This window comes from Drosophila rhopaloa, unplaced genomic scaffold (assembly GCF_018152115.1).
Source record: "Drosophila rhopaloa isolate 14029-0021.01 unplaced genomic scaffold, ASM1815211v1 contig_163, whole genome shotgun sequence".
Taxonomy (NCBI): domain Eukaryota; kingdom Metazoa; phylum Arthropoda; class Insecta; order Diptera; family Drosophilidae; genus Drosophila; species Drosophila rhopaloa.
The window spans coordinates 903,096-925,415 of NW_025335043.1; the positions used below are offsets into that span (position 1 = coordinate 903,096).

The 22,320-nt window shown below is 38.6% G+C and overlaps 6 protein-coding genes across 8 annotated transcripts in view; 5 read left to right on the forward strand and 1 right to left on the reverse strand.

The window, feature by feature from the left end:
• Positions 1-200: 200 nt before the first annotated feature.
• Positions 201-705, forward strand: LOC123037382 (larval cuticle protein 65Ag1-like). The gene is made up of 2 exons (XM_044457647.1): positions 201-370; positions 430-705. The coding sequence occupies exons 1-2, from the start codon at positions 252-254 to the stop codon at positions 626-628; spliced, it is 318 nt and encodes a 105-aa protein (XP_044313582.1). The 5' UTR covers positions 201-251; the 3' UTR covers positions 629-705.
• A 1,913-nt stretch (positions 706-2,618) lies between these two features.
• On the forward strand, positions 2,619-5,876 carry LOC108042151 (larval cuticle protein 65Ag1-like). Its single transcript, XM_017120288.1, has 3 exons — positions 2,619-2,789; positions 2,849-3,041; positions 5,710-5,876. The coding sequence occupies exons 1-3, from the start codon at positions 2,671-2,673 to the stop codon at positions 5,713-5,715; spliced, it is 318 nt and encodes a 105-aa protein (XP_016975777.1). The 5' UTR covers positions 2,619-2,670; the 3' UTR covers positions 5,716-5,876.
• LOC108042150 (endocuticle structural glycoprotein ABD-5) lies at positions 4,035-4,986 on the forward strand. The gene is made up of 2 exons (XM_017120287.2): positions 4,035-4,221; positions 4,677-4,986. The coding sequence occupies exons 1-2, from the start codon at positions 4,088-4,090 to the stop codon at positions 4,861-4,863; spliced, it is 321 nt and encodes a 106-aa protein (XP_016975776.1). The 5' UTR covers positions 4,035-4,087; the 3' UTR covers positions 4,864-4,986.
• Positions 5,287-5,876, forward strand: LOC108042153 (larval cuticle protein 65Ag1-like). The gene is made up of 2 exons (XM_017120291.1): positions 5,287-5,457; positions 5,517-5,876. The coding sequence occupies exons 1-2, from the start codon at positions 5,342-5,344 to the stop codon at positions 5,713-5,715; spliced, it is 315 nt and encodes a 104-aa protein (XP_016975780.1). The 5' UTR covers positions 5,287-5,341; the 3' UTR covers positions 5,716-5,876.
• Positions 5,877-8,372: 2,496 nt separating this feature from the next.
• Positions 8,373-13,680, forward strand: LOC108042139 (protein lethal(3)malignant blood neoplasm 1). The gene is given in 7 exon segments (XM_017120276.2): positions 8,373-8,623; positions 8,677-8,782; positions 10,792-10,935; positions 11,486-11,595; positions 11,597-12,275; positions 12,883-12,945; positions 13,010-13,680. Coding segments are annotated over 7 exon segments (1,725 nt in total). The 5' UTR covers positions 8,373-8,590; the 3' UTR covers positions 13,600-13,680.
• A 1,870-nt stretch (positions 13,681-15,550) lies between these two features.
• The window catches only part of LOC108048571 (DNA-binding protein D-ETS-3), a 30,511-nt gene continuing 23,741 nt past the window's right edge, over positions 15,551-22,320 (reverse strand). For all 3 annotated transcript variants that reach the window (XM_044458045.1, XM_044458044.1, XM_044458046.1), the window contains 3 exons: positions 19,354-19,543; positions 16,179-16,387; positions 15,551-15,689 (listed from right to left, as the gene is read on the reverse strand). In XM_044458045.1, coding sequence (XP_044313980.1) covers positions 15,553-15,689; positions 16,179-16,387; positions 19,354-19,543 — 536 coding nt within the window. In that variant the 3' untranslated portion in view covers positions 15,551-15,552. The remainder of the gene's footprint in view (positions 15,690-16,178; positions 16,388-19,353; positions 19,544-22,320) is intronic.

The window sequence follows — 22,320 nt, forward strand, 5'->3', positions numbered from 1 at the left end:
TAGTGAGGCGAATGAGACCAACTTGGTTGAGGATGGTTAATTTGCATTTCGTATTGGGCCTTTTAACCATTCAGCTTGAACCTGAAATCAATATCGCACATTTATCACATTACGCTTTGACTAATTTGAATGCGTTTAACATAGTCGCTAGAGGTTGTCCAACTATTTAAAGGGCGACCCAGCCAACAGAGAGCATCATTCGTCGCGAACTGTTCGATAACCGCAGATCAAAACACCAACCAAGAATCACCATGAAATTCCTGATTGTCTTCGTCGCCCTCTTCGCCGTGGCTCTGGCCGCTCCTGCTGGTCAGGAGGCCGAAATCCTGCGATCGGAATCCGATGTTGGACCTGAGAGCTTCAAATACGAGTGAGTTATTTAAGAGCTGCTTCAAAAGGATGACTAACTGAGTTTGACTTCATAATTAGCTGGGAGACTAGCGATGGCCAGGCGGCTCAAGCCGCGGGAGAGCTGAAGAACGTTGGAAGCGAGAACGAGGCCCTTGCTGTCCGGGGCTCCTACCGCTTTGTGGGCGATGATGGTGTCACCTACGAGGTCACCTACATCGCCGATGAGAACGGATTCCAGCCCCAGGGTGCCCATCTGCCCGTTGCCCCCGAGGCCTAAGTCACTCAAAGTGGATTACCCAGTTCCTTGTTAATATCGTTTAGATTCCTCAAAATAAAAAATGAATACCTAAAATATTTGTTTAAAGATTTTTGCATTAAGGTTACGTACGTCCCGTGGGTATCAAAATTTATGAGGATATATATAACTGTAAATCATTGTAAATCATTGTCGTCGCAATGAAAATTACACAACTAATTCGATAAGGATTTCATTGATGTCGGAATCGGAAATTTTTTCGGTCTAATGTTTCTGTCCCCATAAAGTATATATATTTTTAATATCGTCAGAGCTACATATATGCCAAAACATGTTTTCCATTCAATTTCAAGAGAAACTGAACTCAATCTCAGTTAATGTTCGCCATGCCATATTGATAATCTTTACCACATCTTCGATTTGTTTGTTATTTAACGCAGATGTAAGCTAATTTCGGCCAGCCAAAATTGTAAAATCCTTTCAATATGATCAGGTTACACATTAGAACAATACGATTTTAGTCTGATTTAGTCTGGTTGATTTACTTAAAAATTAAAGTACAATCTTAACATTACTTAATAATGAGAACACGCAATCTATGAATCAAAATCAGTTTTTTATGTGTTTTTATGTTTTTTCTGCTACAAAGACTTATTAAAACAAGAAAGGAAAGCTAACTTCTGGCGGAGCCAAAGTTGATATACCCTTGCAGAATATTCTGTAAATTATATTCTCCAAAATTATTCATATTATGCATTCTTAATACTCATAAAAATCCCAACTTCCTAACTTTAAAAACACCAAAGTTATGGCATTTCCAATCATTCATTTATAGTGCAGCTGTAGGATATAGTCGGCCGATCCATGTGAAATTTGGTAGGTCGGATTGGTTGGCCAAAAATAAAACCAATAGAAAATCGCAAAATTATAATACCCTCTCCAAGGGTTTAAAAATCATAATCTTTAGTTACCTCTTTTGATATGCTCTCCCAACGCAAGCCTCACATCTAAACGGTTTGTTAATGTATTTGAATTACACCAGAACTGAAAATAAGTTATTAACATAGAATATCACGACACTTCCAAGCCTACTATCGATTAATATGTCTTGCTGATAGCTCATTAGCATTGTAACACATGGGCCTTATGAATAAATTTATTTACTTCGACTTTTATACTAAACTGCTACTGAAAGTAGCAGTGTAAATCATCAAAGTTTGATTTATTTTATAAGCAACCTATTTATGAATTTAAATCAATATACTCTGCTAGTGTAAATGTAAATAATTTATACTTTTTTCTTCAAATAATTTTAAACCAATCCGTAATTATATAGTTTACAAGTAATTTTATAGTTTAGTCGACAACTGTTGGCCATCTTCTATATAAAGGGTTACCTCGCCATCATCAGCATCAATTGTCGCGAGCTGTTCGAAAATCGCACCAAAACACCAACCAAGAATCACCATGAAATTCCTAATTGTCTTCGTCGCCATCTTCACCGCGGCTCTGGCCGGAACATCGCGATTAGCTCGCGATGTTGGACATAACAGCTTCAAATATGCGTAAGTTGATTGAGACCTGCTTTAAAAGGATGCCTTATTCATATATGAATATAATTTATATTTAATTATTAACATAAAAATAAATATAATTTTGAAACCCTATTTAAATAGTTTACAACAGAGAGCATCATCTGCAATCGAATGCTACAGTTTACTTGACAAGCGATCTCTAAGCGATTTCGAATTCCAGATCGACAGCTACTAAGTCTTCTCTCACAGAAAAGAGCGCTTAAGCGAATGCCAAAAACTATTTAGAAGATTGTCGATTTACATATTATCGTATTAGGTATTTAACGATTCATCTGTAGGCCGAAATCCATTTCACACATTTGTTACATTATGCTTTATACACTACACGTTTTACTAGTTTGGCCGCTTTGCGCTCGGTCGACAAATTTTGGCCATCTATCTATATAAAGGGTTACCCCGCCATCAGACAGCATCATTCGTCGCGAACTGTTCGATAACCGCAGATCAAAACACCAACCAAGAATCATCATGAAATTCCTGATTGTCTTCGTCGCCCTCTTCGCCGTGGCTCTGGCCGCTCCTGCTGGCCAGGAGACTCAAATCCTGCGATCGGAATCCGATGTTGGACCTGAGAGCTTCAAATACGAGTGAGTTATTTAAGAGCTGCTTCAAAAGGATGACTAACTGAGTTTGACTTCATAATTAGCTGGGAGACTAGCGATGGCCAGGCGGCTCAAGCCGCGGGACTGCTGAAGAACATTGGAAGCGAAAACGAGGCCATTTCTGTCACGGGCTCCTACCGCTTTGTGGGCGATGATGGTGTCACCTACGAGGTCAACTACATCGCCGATGAGAACGGATTCCAGCCCCAGGGTGCCCATCTGCCCGTTGCCCCCGAGGCTTAAACCATTTCTATTCAACACCTTGTTAATAATTCCGAACTTTGTCAACCCGATCTTGTCCTTATTTTTAAAGGATGAAAACTAAGTCAACAAACACAACTTGTTAAATAATAAATGAAAAAATAGTTACCAGAAGTTATTTGTGTTTAAATAGCAATTATAATTTATTATCTATTTTTATTAAGGAACTTAATACCCATATATTAACGGAAGAAAAAAATTCCATGCTGAAGTTACACTATATACTAAAAGATATAACACGGAAATTCAGCAAAGATCTGTCCCGATTCCGTGATCATTTTTTCACAGTTTTCTAAAATTTAATTGGCTTAAAGACTTTATAATTACCATGCTTTTAAATATTGAATTTGTGTTGAATTATTAATCAAGTCTGTGCTTATAGATATGTGATTGATATTTTCTATTAATAATTGATGTTTTTAAGTATATACATACATTGGTGTGGGTCTGTACATATTTATTCGATTGATGATAATATGAGAAATGACAATGGCAAAATCACAATGCACAATGGCAAAAAGTTAGAACATTGGGTTAATGAATCTCGACTAGAAGACATCTCCTAAAGCAGTTGGTATTTTATTGAGGGACCAGTTTAGATTGCTACTTGAATAGAAAAATCTATCTTAATTACAACAATGTTATACATGATTATAAGCCACGAGTTTTAAGTATAAGCAATAAGAATAAAACCTTAGGCTTGGTGGCGAGGTGGGGCGTCATTCTGTCCATCAAATGGTTGTGGACAAGGTAATTGCATACATTACCTCACACTGGGTATACCTGCAGGCACGATTAGTCCAGGGTATTTGGAGAGTTAATCTGTAATTAAAATGTGTTTTATTGAGTAATTCCATTATAGCTGATTTCTTTATATTTCATTTGTTTTTATTATTTTGCATTTTTCGCCGATGAGGACATAATCCAGAGGTTCCGTATAAAAGGGCAACATTCGATCGCATCGCAGCGTAGTAAAGTGCAGCTTAGTGTGACGGAGACAGTGAAAACAAATTGTTCCCGCGATGCAATCGAGTTTCGTATGGCTAGTTGCTTTGATGGCAGTTGGGGTTTCTCTGGCCTTGCCCGCTGGGGAGGATGCCCAGGCGGAGACCCTCAAACTGGAGAGCGAGAACACCGGCGACAAATATTCCTTTGCGTGGGTATTGCCCATTTATTTTGAGATAAATCTCTATAAATTGTAGTACCATCAGTTCTAACCAAAAAGAGTGATTGAAATAAAAAAGGCGAAGTTTATTTATATCGATTCAAATGCAAATATCTTTGGAAACTATCTTAATTTTATCAGAAAAAATAAATTAAATGTTGTCATAAGCCACACAGTTAAGTTAATATAGTTTATAATCGTCTTATCCAAAATGGTGCCGATTGAATTGTGGAGTAACTATGGTGATACTGATCAGGAATACCCTTATTTTTCCAGAACAGAAATGCTTAGAAAGTTCATATCAAAAGTGTGATAATGTAAATGAATAAAACAATTAACTAATAGCAAAACTTAGTTTCTGTAAGGGTTTTTGTTTTGAGTAATATTTTACAAAACCTTGGCCTACATGCCATTGGCAAACTAACCGATTTAATTTTCGATTGCAGCTATGAGACGAGCAATGGGATCTCGCGCACGGAGACTGGCGAGGTGAAGCCAGGTGCCGGCGAAGAGGACGGCTCCCTTTCTGTCCAGGGCTCCACCAGCTGGTCAGCTCCAGATGGCAAGAAGTACGAGATTAGCTTCACGGCCGACGAGACTGGTTACCATCCCAAGTTCAGGCTGGTGGCCTAGCCTATGTCTGGAATTCCAATTCAGCTGAATATTCCCAATTAATTTGCTTTAGTTATCCAATGTAAAAGCATAAAAAAATTTTAGGAATAAAATATAATAAATTTAAAAACCTTAAGGAAGCTACAGATTTGTATTGACGTCACTGACTTTGGGCGAATTTATAGAAACATAATACTAGCACACTATATGAATAAATAAATATTTATGACCGCGATTCTTTTCAGCCTATTGTGTTATTTAAATTTCATATTAGGCCTTTTAATGCTTCAACTCCAAACGAAAACGAAACCCAAACCAGACTTTTCACATTAGCATTGACTTTGCTGATTATGTCTTGTACTCGTTTGACTAGTTCGGCCGCGTTTTGAATAATCGCCAACAGTTTGCCATCTATAAAAGGGCTTACACGGATATCCATGTTACCATTCGTCGTGAACTGTTCGATAGCCACAGATCAAAACACCAACCAAGAATCATCATGAAATTCCTGATTGTCTTCGTCGCCCTCTTCGCCGTGGCTCTGGCCGCTCCTGCTTCTGAGGTTCAAGTCCTGCGATCGGAATCCGATGTTGGACCTGAGAACTTCAAATACGAGTAAGTTATTTAAGAGGTGCTTCAAAAGGATGACTAACTGAGTTTGACTTCATAATTAGCTGGGAGACTAGCGATGGCCAGAAGGCTAACGCCGCGGGAGAGCTGAGGAACGTTGGAAGCGAAAATGAGTCCCTTGCTGTCCGGGGCTCTTTCTCCTTCGTGGCCGATGATGGTCAAACTTACACCGTCAACTACATCGCCGATGAGAACGGATTCCAGCCCCAGGGTGCCCATCTGCCCGTTGCCCCCGAGGCCTAAGTGGAGTTGCTTTCATCCAAAGCAGCTTTAAAGCCAATCAGTCCTACACAATTCCTTGTTATTTTCCCCAATTTCCTACTTCCGGTTTCCCTTTCTTTTTGAAGGGAAATGTTTCTAAGTCACAGAACGCAATTTGTTGAATATTAAAAATGAAGAATTTATATGAATTGGTTTTATTTGAAAAGGGCAAGAATTCTTAAAACGTTCAGCGAACAGACTGTCGGCCTTTTAAAGCAAAATGGTTAAAAATTGACTTTTAATGGCCAATGCAATATGTTTCTAAATAGAAACGAAAAATTATTAGGAAAATTATGATGATTTTAAGGTTAAATTAAACATCTAGGAAACACGCTGTTGGTGTTTTGTAAAACCAAAATTTCTTCAAGCGCCAATGAATTAAATATTTTGAATAGAATGCCAAAGTAATTGACAATGATTATGATTAATTAAAGGTTATGTCAGGTTTAGATTTTAAATAGCAGTAGTAAAATATTGGAAGGAATCTAAAGAACAGATGGTTTCTATAATTAGTTTTAATTATAATACTTCAAGAAAATACATTTTTTAAATGAATATACATCTAGAACATCGCTAAAAGACTGATATTATGCTGTCTTAGTAATCGATATTTTTAAGTCTAATAAGATAAATTGAGTTATCAATAAAAATTTAATTAGCAAATGTCTTACGAATCATACCAATGGTATTGTTTATATCAAATCATTTGTTTTTGTATATCTGCATAATAATATTTTTTAATGTCTAAGATTTTTTGCTATATTTGAAGTTAAAGTTTATGTCACCATATGTTCGACCTTGAGAAACTTCTCAGGGTTTGAGACAATCTTAAAGTCAAAACTTGTGTACTGGTTATATATATTGCCGTCTTTTGGGAAGCAAAAACAACGAATAACATTTAGTTGACTTTCGGGCTTCGTGATTAATGCAGAAATAAAACGAATGACTTGGACAATGAACTTGAATTTTACTTTTGCATACTTTTGGTGCCAAACGCTAATTTCTCATTCTTCGTGACACGTTTGGATAGACTCGCATCATTTATGCTCGTACTCAAAGACAACAGTTATTGCAATTAATATGCAAATTTGAACATACAACATCAGTCATTGCCGAACCTGACAGCAATATTTCAATTACAATTGGCTGCTAGTATCCGGCAGAAGCCACAGACATGCTGATTGTCGATCGATAATGAGAATAACAAAGTGCAATCATCTTCCTCATTGCATTCGGATTTGCTCATCAAGCAGGTCAAATGCCTGGACACTAATTAAACTCAACAAGTTTGATGACAAATACATCGGATTCGTTTAATTATGAACAAATAGACAATAGAAATAATAACCTTCAAGCCCTATTCGCAAGTTTTGCATTTGATAGGATTTGATAAAATTGTCACTAAATTAAAAGTTGTGTACTGATAACAATGTTAAATAATAAACGGCAAAAAAACGTTAACTATAGTCAGTAGCTGAAAATATGATATGATATGTTTTCCAATAAAATATTAAAAAGAAATTAACAAATCGTTCTAGATTACTTATAGATTACCCACAAATAATGAAATACCCTAACGTCGATAAGAAAATTAAATTAAACTAAATCAAGACTTTGATTGCTGTAGGCATACAAGAATTTATGATAGCTTCATTTATACCTTAACCTTCAAATATTATAAAAGGATTTGATTTCCAATAATATATTTAAAAGACATTGACAAATCGTTCCTTAAATCTAGATTACCTATAGATGTCCTACAAACAATTAAATACCCTAACGTTGATAAGAAAATTAAATTAAACTAAATTAAGACTTTGATTGCTGTAGGCATATAAGAATTTATGATAGCTTCATTATACCTTAACCTTGAAATATTAAATATTGATTTCCAATAAAATATTTAAAAGACATTAACAAATCGTTCGTTAAATCTAGATTACTTATAGATGTCCTACAATTAAATACCCTAACGTTGATAAGAAAATAAAATTAAACTAAATGATATACCTTAACCTAGAAATATTATAAAGGGATGGCTATAATTAAATAATCAATAAAACATGCAAAAATAAATTTAAGAGTTCCTTAAAACCCTCCCTATAATTACGGACGAACTTGTTTTCATCAGTTAAAAATCGATGAATTGAAAAATTATGTTTCAAAATACGACCTCTTGTACGCACTCTAATCCAGTTTAAGCTAATAATAAACAAATGCTGATCGAAAATGCTGAGGAAGTCAGCAATAGAAGACAAAAATGTTATCTAACAAAGCCGAAGACTAATTTAGCTTTTGTTTAAACATTTTGAAGATGCAAATTGCTAAATATTCTAGAACTGGCTGACAGGCAGTTTAAATAATCAAATAAATAACTGTGCAGAGTGCATGAAATTTAAATTATGAGTACAGGCTTGGATGATGCTCAAGAGGTGTGATGCGATCTGGCCAATGCTACCAGCTCTACGATTCAACTTGGCCAATACAATACAGATACAGATACAGATACAGCCCGGAGCACACAGATACGCACGCACACTCGGCCAACGGGCAGCGGCAGGTCCGCGTCCGCTTCTAATGTTTTATAATGTTTACCTAATATTATTAACATTGCCAATTCGCAGCCGAACATCGTGGGGTGTGTTTCATTCTGAGACGCTTGCTCCGAACCGATAATCTCGCCGTGAGAAACGCGTCGTTCCGTCCGCTTGAAATTCAAATATTTATAATCGTATATTGGTATTAAAATATAAACGCCCGCTTATTTATGGTTTTTCGTGTGATCGCTGACAGTTTATAATAGGGCGTGAAAATAAAATTAATTTGTGACCAATTTGAATAAAATTTAAGCCACGAAATGAGCCTAAAATTGGTGGCGATCGTTAGTGCAGTAAGTGCTTTGACCCCTGCTTTGACCCAGGCATTCATGGAGTTCCTTTTAAGCTGCTGCTCCTGTGCTTGACCCATGTCCTGGCCGCGGCGACCACAGTGCGTCCCTACAAATTCGGCTTCACCATCGACGAGCAGCAGCATCGGGCCGAGAAGAGGGGTGAGTGGTTTGGCTAATGACGCTAATTATACCATTAGCATATCTTGCCTACTGTGCGTCGATTTATTGACACCAAAACCGAAATATGTAAATAGATGATGCGTCATCTCGAATGTCGTTAGGAGCAGATGCACCTAATGCACGAAATGCACAAATGCAGCAGCATCGGCAGCATTAGCCAAAAAAAGCCATAACTTTTGACTTTTGAGCCGGAGTGGCTTGTGCAATGCCACACAATACACGTTTGATGGGTGCACCTGAGCGACAGGTCACCAGCAATTGAAATACCAGCCACCAATGGCAATTAGCGGAATCTTCACAGACACATCTGGCCGGTGGTCCATGTCCATTGTCCAAGTGCCATGCATGGTCGTTATGATTTTTATTTCCATGCTGAATCGGTGATAAAGTTTTCAGAAAAACGAAAACGAAACGCGCCCGATTAGCATAACATGTAGACGCGTCCGAATACACAAATGTTTGCCTTATTTATGGTTTTTCTTTTTTCAGCTAATGCTAATTCCGAAAAGAACAGCCACATTTCAATATTTATAAGTATAATTTTGGCATATGAAATGCCAGAGTTGATGCCGAAATTCGGATAACGTTCATAATTCAACTAACTCAGGAACTTGTTGTGGATTCAGAATTATATTTCTTTAACTGGATTAAAGGAAGATAAAAGGTGTCCTAACAAAGCTTTTTAATCTTTTTCGGCAAGTTTGAAGCATTGTTATTGAAATTTAAGACTATGTTTAAGAGTTATTCAATAAGATCACATTTTTGGAGTCTAGTTTGCGGGGCATTACATCATCAGGGCGATCAGAAGTTCTGATTCGGAAGATAAGTTCGAGAAATACAGTCCAAAAATAGATTATATAAATATTTATAATCGCACGAAAAATTATTGAAAAATTGTTATTGCAGAAACAATAAAGGATTAATTTAATTGTTATTATTTAACAATTAGCTGATTTTATGTTAGCTAGTTCCTTTAAAAATATAATTTTCGACCAAAAAATGGTAAAGACATAAAATTATAGAATCGCTGACAGTTTATTTTTGTATGTTTATTTATTTTTATTTGTACAAAGTACAGGGTAAAAAAATATATACAAAGAAATATTTATAAAAAAAAATTTCGATGATTATTTTTTATTATTTAACAATATTGACAATAAATATGTTTACAAAAAAATGTACTTGTGTTAATGAGTTGTAAATCCTTGCAGCGTCAAACAGATTTAAAAAAGTTATATTAAAAGAATCGCTTAACATTTTTATAGCCCACTAAATAAGATGATAACTTTATTGTTCCCATTTTATTACTCTTCACATTTATAACCAGAAAAAGATTTGGTTAATTTTTATTGATACGAGCTTAATAGTTTTAATTATTTAGCCCAGCTCGATGAACAATTTGAACTCAAATTGATCACGACAAAAGAATAAATTTCAATAAAGATTTTTTTCCTAATCCCGCCGAAATCGATCGAGACAAATGGGAAAGTGACACGAAGCCATATTCGAATTAAACATAAAACAAACAAGCGAAAGCCAATTGATGCAAGCCGTTCAAACTTGTTGCCCAGTTTTGTGGAAACCTGTTTAGCCACACAAAGGCCACAGGCCAGAATTTCGAATGCGAATTTTTGGTGGGTGGCTGGACAGGATGCTTCGGTGAGAGTCGCACCTCTTTAAGACAATCCACAGTGCCATCTAAATTAATAAATTCATCTCAGCATAGGAATGTTTCTTGCGTAGGCAGGTGTCATTCAATGGCAGCGGGGGGCATTGCGGGCTAGGGGGGGGGCTTTAAGAAACCAGCTCACAAGTTATGATCGTCATTATCGATACAGTTTATTAGATCTTAATCTTTATGGGCCTGGCCGGGCAGGTTATCAAACGAATTAAAAATCACAAATCGCCGCACAATTCACATTCATATTCAAAATGAACATAAAATCTGTTTGCCCAAATCTCGACTCAGCTTGTTTCCCGATTCACAGATGAGCGCGGCATTGTCATGGGCGAGTTTGGGTTCATCACCGCCGATGGAATATACCATGTGACGGTCTATGCCACCGACGAGGAGGGCAAGTTCCGCATACTGTCCATGAAGAACTACCCCTACGCCGGTCCCGTCGGCCAGAGTGAGTATACCCAAATCTTTAATTTAACTATAAACTTTTAAAGCTTTCTATCTGAGAAAATTTTCCTAAAAACATTTGTGTAGTTATAGTATAAAATTAATTAACTAAAGATAAATTATTAAAATTGATTCTTTTAAAACAGAAAGGTTTGGTAACTTTAGTTCTTAAGTTATCTAAATATAACAAAATTAAATGTTTACATCTTTTCCATATATGTAGTTGCCTAATTGCATTTCTTTAGCTTAACTTTCAAAATAAAGTAGAATTTGTATTCAAAATAATCTGAATCGAGGGAATCACAAAGTTAAGGTGTATACATTTTTATAATATTAAACAAATCCTTTTAAAAATTATTATAATATTCTCACATTATTTTAAGAATGTTGCATTTTTAAATGATTAAAATAATTTAATAAGCATTTTAACAGCCAGATTGACTTTGGGCATGTTTAAATTCCGTATGTTAAATTGTTCACCAATGCTTTTTCGTTTTGCGATAATTTAATGTTTAATTTGAAAATAAATACCTTGTATATTTGGCACTGTCCAGAGACGCTGCCTGCGACAACGACTCCGAAGGCCCTGCCACTTCCGGTGGCTCCGCCCAAGTACAACTTCAACACGGAGGCTTGTTCCGGCTGTTTCCTGAAGAAGTCCCCTCCCAAAGAAGGAGATTCGCACTCTGTCCCAGCCTCTGGCGCCAGTTGAACCAGGTAAGCCCGAGGGCTCTACGGACTACGGCCTGAATGTGCAGTTGCCCTTCCGGGACTCCATTGCCCAGACTGTGGCCAGCCGCCTTGGCTTGGTCCAAGACAAAACACACCACAACACCAACACTTACCTGAATGCACCCACTAAACGCATCGAACTTGGTCTCAACCTAGCCATGAACACATACTATACAACCAAGGGCGCTGTAACCGGACATGTGAGCACTCAGACCTCTAATTCCCATTCCTCAAGTGGCGACACAAAGATTGCCTTCAATGTGGGAGTGGAGGAGAAGGCTGGACGGGTGGTTTATCCGCCATTGAACATTAAGTTGGACGACGAGGCTGTACGGCAGGCCATATCATATGCCGGCAGGATAGCAGGTCCTGTGGCCCTGGAAAATCAGCCACTTGTTGCCCCCGCCACTGTGCCCGCCAGTCAAGTGAAAATCTTTGCCGTGGATGGCCATGCCAGCGTTCCCTTTACCAGTAATATCCAATCAGTAGCTCACCATCCGAATGCTGGCCTTCAAAGCGTCCTTCGATCGGGAGTTGCCTCTGCCAAAACAGTGGCGCATTCGAAAACACAACCCACACTCACACTGAACCCACACCAAACACAATTTTTGAGTAAGCCAAATGGGAATAGATATAAATGAATACCTTACTAATTTAGGAAATCATTTTTGGGCTGGCGTTTTTAGATGCTTATTATATATTTGAATAGGCAAAAGTTGTTCATAATAATTATGTGATTTAAACAGTCCCCTTTTCTCTTTACATAAATGAGGAGATTGTACAGATATTACAAAAAAAGTAGGTCAATTTATATTTCGATTGAAACCTATTTAGTCTCCTATTATATATTTGAACAGAAAATATTTTTTGGCACCAAGCTTACTTGAATCATCATAATTAACTACAATTTTAAAAACATAAATATAATTATTTGTTAATACAAATTTGTAAATGCTAAAGTTTTCCTTGAATTTATAAATGTTTTCCAAAATTGCCATAGAGAGGAGAATCTCCACAAATTTATAAAAGAATATTATTTTTAAAATGGTGTTAATCAATCAGAAGTCCATAATTTATGTGAAATTTTTTTTCGAAATTGTTAGATTAAAAAGCGCCAGCTAGCGGTAACCCTTTGCACTATGCTGTTTTACATGTTTTCTACACAAGTATTTCATGATGGTTTGATTCATTACTAAATTTCCCTTTTGGATTTAATCAGATTCAGCAACCACAGCTGGAATTTCTGGATTAGCAGCAAACTCACCAACCGGAAGTCCACCCTGTAAGTGCTTTGGGCGGAAACGAAAAATGAAATGAATTATTAATATATTTTTTAATAAATTTAGCAACCAGTGGAGGTTTCCCCGCAGGAAAGGCGCCTGGTGGAAGTCTTTCCGGAAAGCCGCAAGCTGGAGGAGCTTTTGGCGTAGGAATTTCTGGCGGAAGCAAGGCACCTTCATCTGGAGGTTCGCCTGGAGGTTCTGCTGGAGCTACTGCTGGAGGATCGACTGGAGGTCCGTCTGGTTTGGCTGGCGGTTCGGGTGGCGGTTCGACTGGCGGCAGATCTCCTGGATCTGGATTTGGAGGAGTCCCGGCTGGTGGAAGTAAAGCATCTGGACTTGGAGGATCTCCAACTCGTGGCGGAGCAGTGGGCTTGGGAAGCGGAAGTGCAGCTGGCGCTACGGGAGACCTGTACAAGTTCAAGTACATCCTGGACTACAATGGACACGAAGAGACGGGCGGTCGCAATGGGGACAAACAGGGCAGCTACTTCGCCATCGGCGAGGATGCAGTGCAGCGGACCATCGAATACATTGCGAACGAGTTTGGATTCCAGCCCCACATCAGCTGGCGGAAACTGGACGCCAAGGAGGCGCTGCCCGAGGAGAATTCCCTGAAGCACTACGAGTTCAAGTGGTTCAATCAGGAGCAGTGATTGGTGATTCTTCAGAGGATTAGTCCAAGTCTAGAGTAGCCACCTCTTTCCCCCCTTGCTGTACATACAAATTTTTGTTAATTTCCAAATAAAGTCAACGTTTAACAGATAAGAATAGAGTCTGTTTTGAATTGGGTTTTATTTTTGTTGAAAGTTCTTGCCTTAAATTAACTAAATTCTTAGAGGGTTTCGGTGTGTGGGCATCGCTGATGATCGATTTATATTGGTTTTCGCTTCGTAGAGTTTACATTCAGAATTTAAAATTGTATACACTTAGATCGTTAGCGATTAGTTCGCTTTTGTCGTATTTCAATTTGGTAAATACACTTAGTTACACACATTTAAATTTATATATATATATATTTGCCCGTATTATTATAGTTAAACTTTGACTTATGAGTTAGAAAGTTTTTTTTACACACAAATATATAGTATGTCTAGACTTGGGATTAATATGTACTCGTAATTTATTTCAATATTTATTCGTTTGTAATTTGGTATTTAAAAAATATATAAGAGTTTTAACTGTACAATCAACTATCACAGTCAACCATCTCAAAACGATAAGCGATAAATGAAAGTTCTCGAACATAAGAAGTAATTTAATGCAAAAATCAATTAAAACAAAAACAAACCACTTTACTTGCTAAACATTTTTACACTTAGGCAAATATTTATTTACAAATCGTAAATTGAAGTGAAAATGTGGCAAACGTTTATACCAAGACATTCACTGTTGTGCTGAACGTTATTTGGAGGATGATATTGTTATTTTGCTATTTACAAATGCTTCACACACAAAATGCTAACAACAATTGGAGAATTCTAGAGCTATTCGAAGTCTTAGCCTGGAAAAGTTCTGCTTTTAATTTAAGGAAAGAGTTAGTCCTTGGTACACTAAAAACACTTAGAGTTTTGTTTAGCTTCGAATGCCAACTATATCGGTTCCGGTTCTTAATCGTATATTAGTGGAAAGTTAGTTCCTTAACCCTAAAGCAACAACGACTCATTCACTCACTCACTCGCACACACGTAAAATATTTAGCTGGGGGTTGTTTTTTCGTTTTCCTTTTTTTCTGGGTAGGGTTTACGGGTTTAAGGGTTTCCTTTCGCTAAATAACTATGAATAAAATACGCTGCAAATACTTATGCTGCCTGCGTTTCGTTTAGATTCTTGTTTTTTGTTTGGATCTTTTCTGGTGGTTCTGGTTTCAAGGTTTGCCATCGCATTTACAGTAAAAACGTGGCCTGTTCGCCGCTCTTCATGTCCAGATAATCGTACAGGGCCCGCTCGTTGGCCCCGTAGTTGCCGGCGTGTCCTGGAAGTCCGGAGTGGGCGGGATGGCCGGGGTGGCCAGGATGGTGGTACGTCGGCATACTTTCGCCGGCGGGCGTGGCAGCCGGCGGCGAGGGACCCGCGCCCATCGTCAGCCCGAACTTCTCCAAGTGGCATCATTTGAGCAGCGTGGGCAGGCTGCTGTTCATCAGCCGGTTGCCCACGACTAGCGAATTGAGCGTCGAGTTGCCACCCCCCACGCCCACTCCGACCCCCACGCCCACGCCCATTCCGGCCACACTGAGTCCGCCGATGGAGCCGAATCCGGCGCTGGCATGAGCCGGAGTCGCCGTCAAGGTGGCCGTGGCTATGTTGAGGTTGTTGCTCACACTGGACGACCCACCGCTGCTGGACACATGTGATCCGTTCAGGTTACCGTTGCTGCCGAAGCCGCTCATGACAGTCCCGCCCCCACCGGCACCGCCGCCTCCGCCCGCTCCGCTGCTGGTGGTGCTGCTCGAGGTGGAGCCCACGCCGGTGGTGACACCGGAGACACCGCTGCCACCACCACCCACTCCTCCGATGCCCACGCCCGTCGAGGCCGTGCCGCCGCCAATGCCCGAGGCACTGGCGATGGCGTTGCTCTCATATTAGAAGGCGCCACCGGACGATGATGGTCATGCGTAGTGGGGATAGCTGCTGAGGTGGGGCGCCACGTGGGAGGGGGTCACGTGGCTCATCGAGTGCGGCTGGTAGAGGTTCGTGGCCGGACTGCCCCAGTTGCCCCACGAGGCGGCCGACGGGAAGATCGAAGCTGTAAGAAATAGAGGTTCGACTTACTAAAGGTTTGCAGACGTAATCTATTACTCAAAACTCCCTAGTTCGATATCTAATGATCTAGATTATTTTTTTTGGTTTTTGTCATTTGTCAATTTCTCTTTTTTTAATATTTCTGATAAAATTGATTAAATTTCTAACAATAAAAATATACTTTTAGAAAAAACAAGTTTTCTTTTGTTTCATATTAACTTTAAGTTAGTCAATGAAAGCGAAATATTCCTAAAGATACATTTCACACAAATGGATGTGTGTGGGCTATTGTTCCATATTAATTTCAAGTTGCTTAATTAAAGCTTCGTCAAATAATTTATTGCATATAAGTATTTGAAATCTAATCAACTAAGAATTTGGAATAATTTGGGTTTAAATAAATAATTATAAACTGTTTCTCATTTATCGCAGCAATAAGAATGAGTTATAGAGCCTCGAGCCCCCTAAATGGAGTTCCCATGAGTTTGCTTACCCGATGATGAGGTCATTCCGTGGTGCGGACTCATGAACGAGCTGAGCTTGGCGCTGTGATGATATGGTGTCATGAACAAGTCGCTCTGGTACTTGTAGGTGGGATCACTGGCCGCCGGCTGAGTGGCAGCGGCCAAGCCTTGGAAGTCGAATTTGTACGCATACCGCTTGCCGTGCACCTTGGTCATTATGTTCTTGTCGTAGTAATACCTGCAAAGCAAAAGTAGAAGAAGGCACTTGAAATCCGTTTTTATGTGACCTCTACAATTTACTTGAAAAAGAACATTTTAATTTGTATCCTTTGCTACTTGAGATGGAAAATTCTAGATTAACATTCAATCAAGCAAATTAAATCAATGGAAAAAAAACAAATCTTTTAAAAGGGGCATTTATTTGTTTTCTATTTAAGAAAACCACACATTTTTTAAACAAGCCCTTAATTCTTTTTTTTACTAAGTTATATCAGTAAATCTTAACATTTGTAAAAAATATTTCGTTTGAAATATTAATAACCCATCGGATGTACATACTACCAAGAAATGATTCGTTTAATATATTATACATAAGCTGGTAAATTCCAAATTAAATTGTAATCATAGAAATCATTAACAAAACATTAAATAATGTGAAATAAAATCCCTATTTAAAGTTAAAATGATAAATAAGTAATCAAAAATATTTTCACAAGCTGAATAGTTTGGTTTGACAAAAAGATTCTTGTTAAAATATATTCAGAATTCATCATTTCAAATTAAATGTCATTGACAGTTGCCTAATATTTAATACTATTACAACTTAAACCACAAAACTGACTTTAGACCGGGACAACCAACCCTCAAATCCCAGTAAAGCTACATCTTCAGCTGCCCATTTCTATGATCTCAATGTGGGAAAGTCAAATAAAAGTTGAGATGAGCTGAACTGAACCCAGTCCCCCATAGATGGACAATAAATAATTACAGAATAATGCTCGCTTTATGCGTTTTAAGTTAATTTGCTGACATTAAGCGATTTTAGTGCCGCTCCCCAGGCGCAGCTCCCTTTTCTGTCTGTGCAATTAAATGGCAACGCCTTGTGCACAAACGCAAATAGAAATTTCAGCGAGGGGTAAAATTATGTGGGCGGGCAGACGGCCAAGAAATCCGAGCGAGATTTGTTTACATTCGAGGGTTCGCCGGCTATTTCTTTTCATTAAGTTGGATTATTTGGCCAGTCAGCTTGGCATTCGCTCTTTAAAGCCCATTCGAACGGCAATTTAAATATCCCTTTCCTCTTGCATATTGTTCGTTTATTGTTACGCTTTAAAATGTCCACAACTTCCGTCTGACAAGTCAAAAAAAAATTGTAAATAAATTACAAAGAGTTGCAGGCAGAGCAAACATTTCAATGCATCAATGCAAATTGGCATAATGCGTGCAAGTTGAGTTCATTCTCTTCTTTTTTTTTGCGCCGTCCATAAATTATGCCAATTACGGTCATAAATTAAAAGCAGCAAAAACAAAGGCTTGACGGAAAATTCAAAAAAAGCAAGAGAAGGAAAATACTGAACGCCACGGCTCTTTGCACAGACAATCAAAGCCAATCAATGACTGATGAGCACGGTGGCTGAGGACAAAGAAGCACAATCAGGGAGCAAGGATAACTGCATGGAGAGAAAAGGATTAAAGTAAACCCATTTCGGGGATTGGCCAGGCCCACAAAAGGCCAGCTGGCTGTGAATAAACATGTCAAATGAAGCATTAAAGCACTTGTCCTTGTTGTGTGGATGTGTGGGTGTGAGTGGGTGTGAAGGATACCCGGGCTGAGTGTTAATTTACTCACCCACACAGCCACACAGCCACAGCACACTCGCATTTCTGAGCAAACATGAAAGCCAACGGCGATGATGTCTCTTGTGTTCAATTGAGTTGAAAGGCGCAAAAAGAACAGACATGTTGAGGCTTCCTGCACATCAAAAAGGATTCCCCCCCCGCCCCCTATTGTTGTTGCGTGATTTTTCTACACTTTTTACATTTTATTTACATGTGTGAGCGGAGAGCATGTTGCAAATTGGCTGTCAGGACTTTTCCACTTCAATTCGCATCATTGGCACTCGTTTGATTGCGAGTGACAGCTTCAAGGAGCCGGCTAAAAGGGTTCGCCGAGCGGATTAGGCCAACTCGGCTCTGGCCATGTTTATTCAGCAAATTGACCGTTGCACAAATAGTTTGTGCATATGTTTCTGTCAAATATTGGAGCTCCAGATTTCGAAATCGAATTACGTTGCTCTGCAATTAGATTGTGAATTTATTGGATTTTTTATTACATTTTCGTTCGGGCAAGGGAGAAATTTATGATTGAATTTCTGCGTTGACCCCGCCACGCCCACACAATCAAGTGGGCCAAAGTCTTGGTCAGCAAGTGGATTAGCTAGTTGTTTTCGGTACTCGCTTTTTTTGGGTGATTTTCTGGCTGTTTTGCCATCAAAGCGGCTAATCAGTGCAGGAACAAATCATTTACTGATGAGCCAAATAGCAAATTGCACACATGCTCGCATTTTTTCGGCGTCACAGATCTCGGCTAATTAGGGAATACTCCAATGCACAAGGAAGAACCACCCTATGGTTATCTAAGGGGAAGTAATCCAAAATCGAACCGTTTATTCCATGTGGATAAAGGACAAGACACATATTTTTATTCGAAAAAGAATTCTGTAATGTTATGTGTTTTTTTTAAATAAGAATTCAAATAAATCCACTCGTCAATAACAATACATTTTGTATATGGTAAATAATGAATATGTTGAGAAAAGCAATAGATTAATACAAAATTTAGATTTTAAATAAATATGGTTTTGCAAACAAATTTGTATAACAAATCACAAACTTTAAATTGTTATTTTGTAACCCACTTTTGTTAATTTCGTGGAATGAAAAATTTAATTCGATATGCATAGCTAATAAACAATTATTATAAATCAAGTTAGATTATAAAGCTAGTTAACTTACAGAAATTTAAATGCATTAATTGAAATGTAAGTAAATACAAATGGAGTATGAGAAAATATCAATGAATATGGATTTATACAAAGTAATAAGCTAAATAAGCTAAATGTTCCAAAAGAGTATATGTGTATGCAATTTTAAAGATGATTTATGTTATTTAATTATTTAAGAAGGTATTGAACTTGGACTCACCTCAAGGCGCGACTGAGCTTGTCGTAGTTCATGTTGGGCTTGGACTTCCGCTCGCCCCAGCGACGGGCCACCTCGTCGGGATCGGTGAGCTTGAACTCGCCGTTGGTACCCTCCCAGGTGATGCAGCTGGCGTTGTTGGAGTCCGAGAGCAGCTCGAGCAGGAACTGCCACAGTTGGATCTGGCCAGAGCCTGGAACGGGGGACATGAGAAATGAGTTCTGCGATTTGTACGTATTGAGACATTTAATGTGGGTATTTTTGGGCCTGCCTAAATGTCCATCAAAAGAGCATATCCTTTTGGCGTTTCGGGCTTAAATTAACTACAGCTGCGGGGATGTGGCCAAAATGTAAGCATTTTGTGGCATGCAAAGGCCCCATAAAGCATTTCCTGCCCAGGCCGCTGGCCAGGGAATCGAAACGCAATCCGAAAGCCCCCCAGTAGGTCCTCCCCAAAACGGGGGCTTCCCCTCGATAAATAACTGGGACCGCGGGGTAATCTATGACGCTTGCCTCAAATTATTGTAAGAGAAGTGTAGCGCAACGGAAATGGCATTGCATGTAAGTGTAATGGAAGTGGGATGGAGCAGCTCCTCCGGGAAGCCAAAGAGATATTATGGATTGCACTTTCACTAAGAGGAACCATGCTGAGAATGAAAATAAATCGGTCAAAACAAAGAGTATTACTAAGAAAATGTCTAGAGTGCAAGCTTTCTTATTGAAATTCATTGAAACCTTTACTGGAAATTATATATTTAAACAACACTAATATTGTTTTAATAAAAAAGTAAGTTCGAAGTAGAATGCGTGTACTTATACTTATACATTTTGTGTTGATTTTTGGAAGTCTTAAGTATTTTTATACTTTAGTATTATTTCTTTACAAAAAAGCCAAAGCCTTAGTTTTTATATAGTTTTCCACCTTCTCTTGCTATTGGACCCCTGGACTATTATTATAGCAATAAGTATTCACCCATATCATGGTCGTGCCCCATTTGAACTTTGACTTTCTGTCTTCGCTCCACTCCCTCAGCTTTGAACTTTTCTCATTGTGCGTGCTAAAACATTTACAGAATTATGATTGTATATTGTGCGCTGAATTCGCTACGCATTCGACGCAGACATCATAAATCGCTTAATCATTTGGCAATTAGGCCGTGGAAGCGAAAGGACGAACAAGGGAATACAATCGCTCCTTTCTCTCTGTTTGCTGTCAGGAGAAGTACAAAAAAAAAAGGACACTGTATGGGGTGGTTGGGAAAACTTGAGTTTGAAAAAAAGGGAAAAGGACTTTTTGGGTGGTGGCTTAGCACTGCTCATGTGTGAGAACGTCATGAATATTGCGTTAATTGCAAATCATGGCCAAGTGAATGTGTTAAGTGCCAACACGTCGATTCTCCGTCGACTGACGATGATGAATGATAATTGCTGGCCGGGCAGAAGACACCGAATTAGTGGAAAACTGGGTGTGTCTGACAAGGCAATTGACACGCTTTAACTCCCAACAAAAGCTAACTAAAAAACTAAATGATTGTGGGTTTCCAAAGTGTTTTAATTGCCCGCTAAGGAGTGTCACAAGTTTTTGTGATCTAAAAATGTGATAATTTATTTAGGAAAAAAAAACTTATAACCGGAAGCAATTACTTCGGTTAGGTCTTTGATCTCGACACATTTTTTCGCTGTTTCCATAATTAAGAAAACTTCAGCTTGCTCTTGGCTTATTTAATTATGCAGCAACTAACTAAGGCAATCTCATGTTTCCCTTTTTTATCACTCTCGTGGCCTGCACATGCACATATGCAAATGAGTGTGGTGTGGCATGTCAAGTGTTGGCCAGCTGGCCGGACCTGGCTAACAAAGCGGTTCCGTGTCGAGAGGAAGCCATAATTAATCAAAAACAGCATTTTTGCCACCCAAAAAGCGAAAGCGCACTATGTACCATTCGCGTTTGTGTGTGGGTTTCTCTCAGTGAGCTTTTGCGTCCAACTTCAAGTTGAAGTTTAGAGCCAACTCTTGGCAACGGCCTAAACCGCACAACAAACAATCGAAAGAGAGAGGAACAATGGGGTAGATAGAGAAGGAAAGAGAGGGCAGGCTGGATTCGTGTAAATGTCGCGCCGGAAAATGTTGGGCGTCTGGGTTTTTATGCTAATTCCGTTCGAGCGCCATGTTTCGATGGTGCAAAAGTGGGCTGAGGTGGGGCAGAGGTGGAACAGTGGTGGTGCCGTGGTGGTGCGCTGGTGGGGCAGTGGTGGGTGGAGCCGCGCCACCATAATGGCGGCGTCAAAAGCTTGCCCCAGCGCAGGATCAATAGGAATTATTGATTTTGCCTGGCAACTGGTCAGAGACATTGAACACCATTTTGAAAGTGACTTTCGTTTCAGGAAGAAACACAAGTGGTGAAGGAAGGTGCATTTGTTGAGACTCACATTAAATTTACACCTTTAATTATTATTTGAGTAAACATCTTTTGTTGTAGATATTTCTAACTTTAAAAAATATTTTTTAACAAAGCTTTTTCACGTTTATATTGGTTAGTTTTAACGAGCTACTTTAAATCATAAAACTTCAATAAAGAATTCTGTATTTATTCTTGTTTTACCATTAATTATTAAAACTTTAAGGTAATCTAAAACTTGTTTGTAATTTTTGGTGTACGAATTAATAAAATGTTCCCTTACGTTGAATTAAGACAAATAAGGTAGGTTTATCATAATTTTTCCCATTTTGACATTTAAGAACTAAATGAATTGCATTTTTGGTGGCCTGGGAAAAACTGGTTTGCTAATTAATATCAAATGAAATTCTAGTTCAGCTATAGTTATTATGAGCCCAATAATTTTTTCTCATGGCCATTTAACCGGAGGCTTTGTGAGAAAAACGAACACATCCATTGACCAATTTATCAAATCCTTATGGAAACGCCCACCGTCGAAACCCTTTGACGAAGCCTTTCTCTGGGATCGCAAC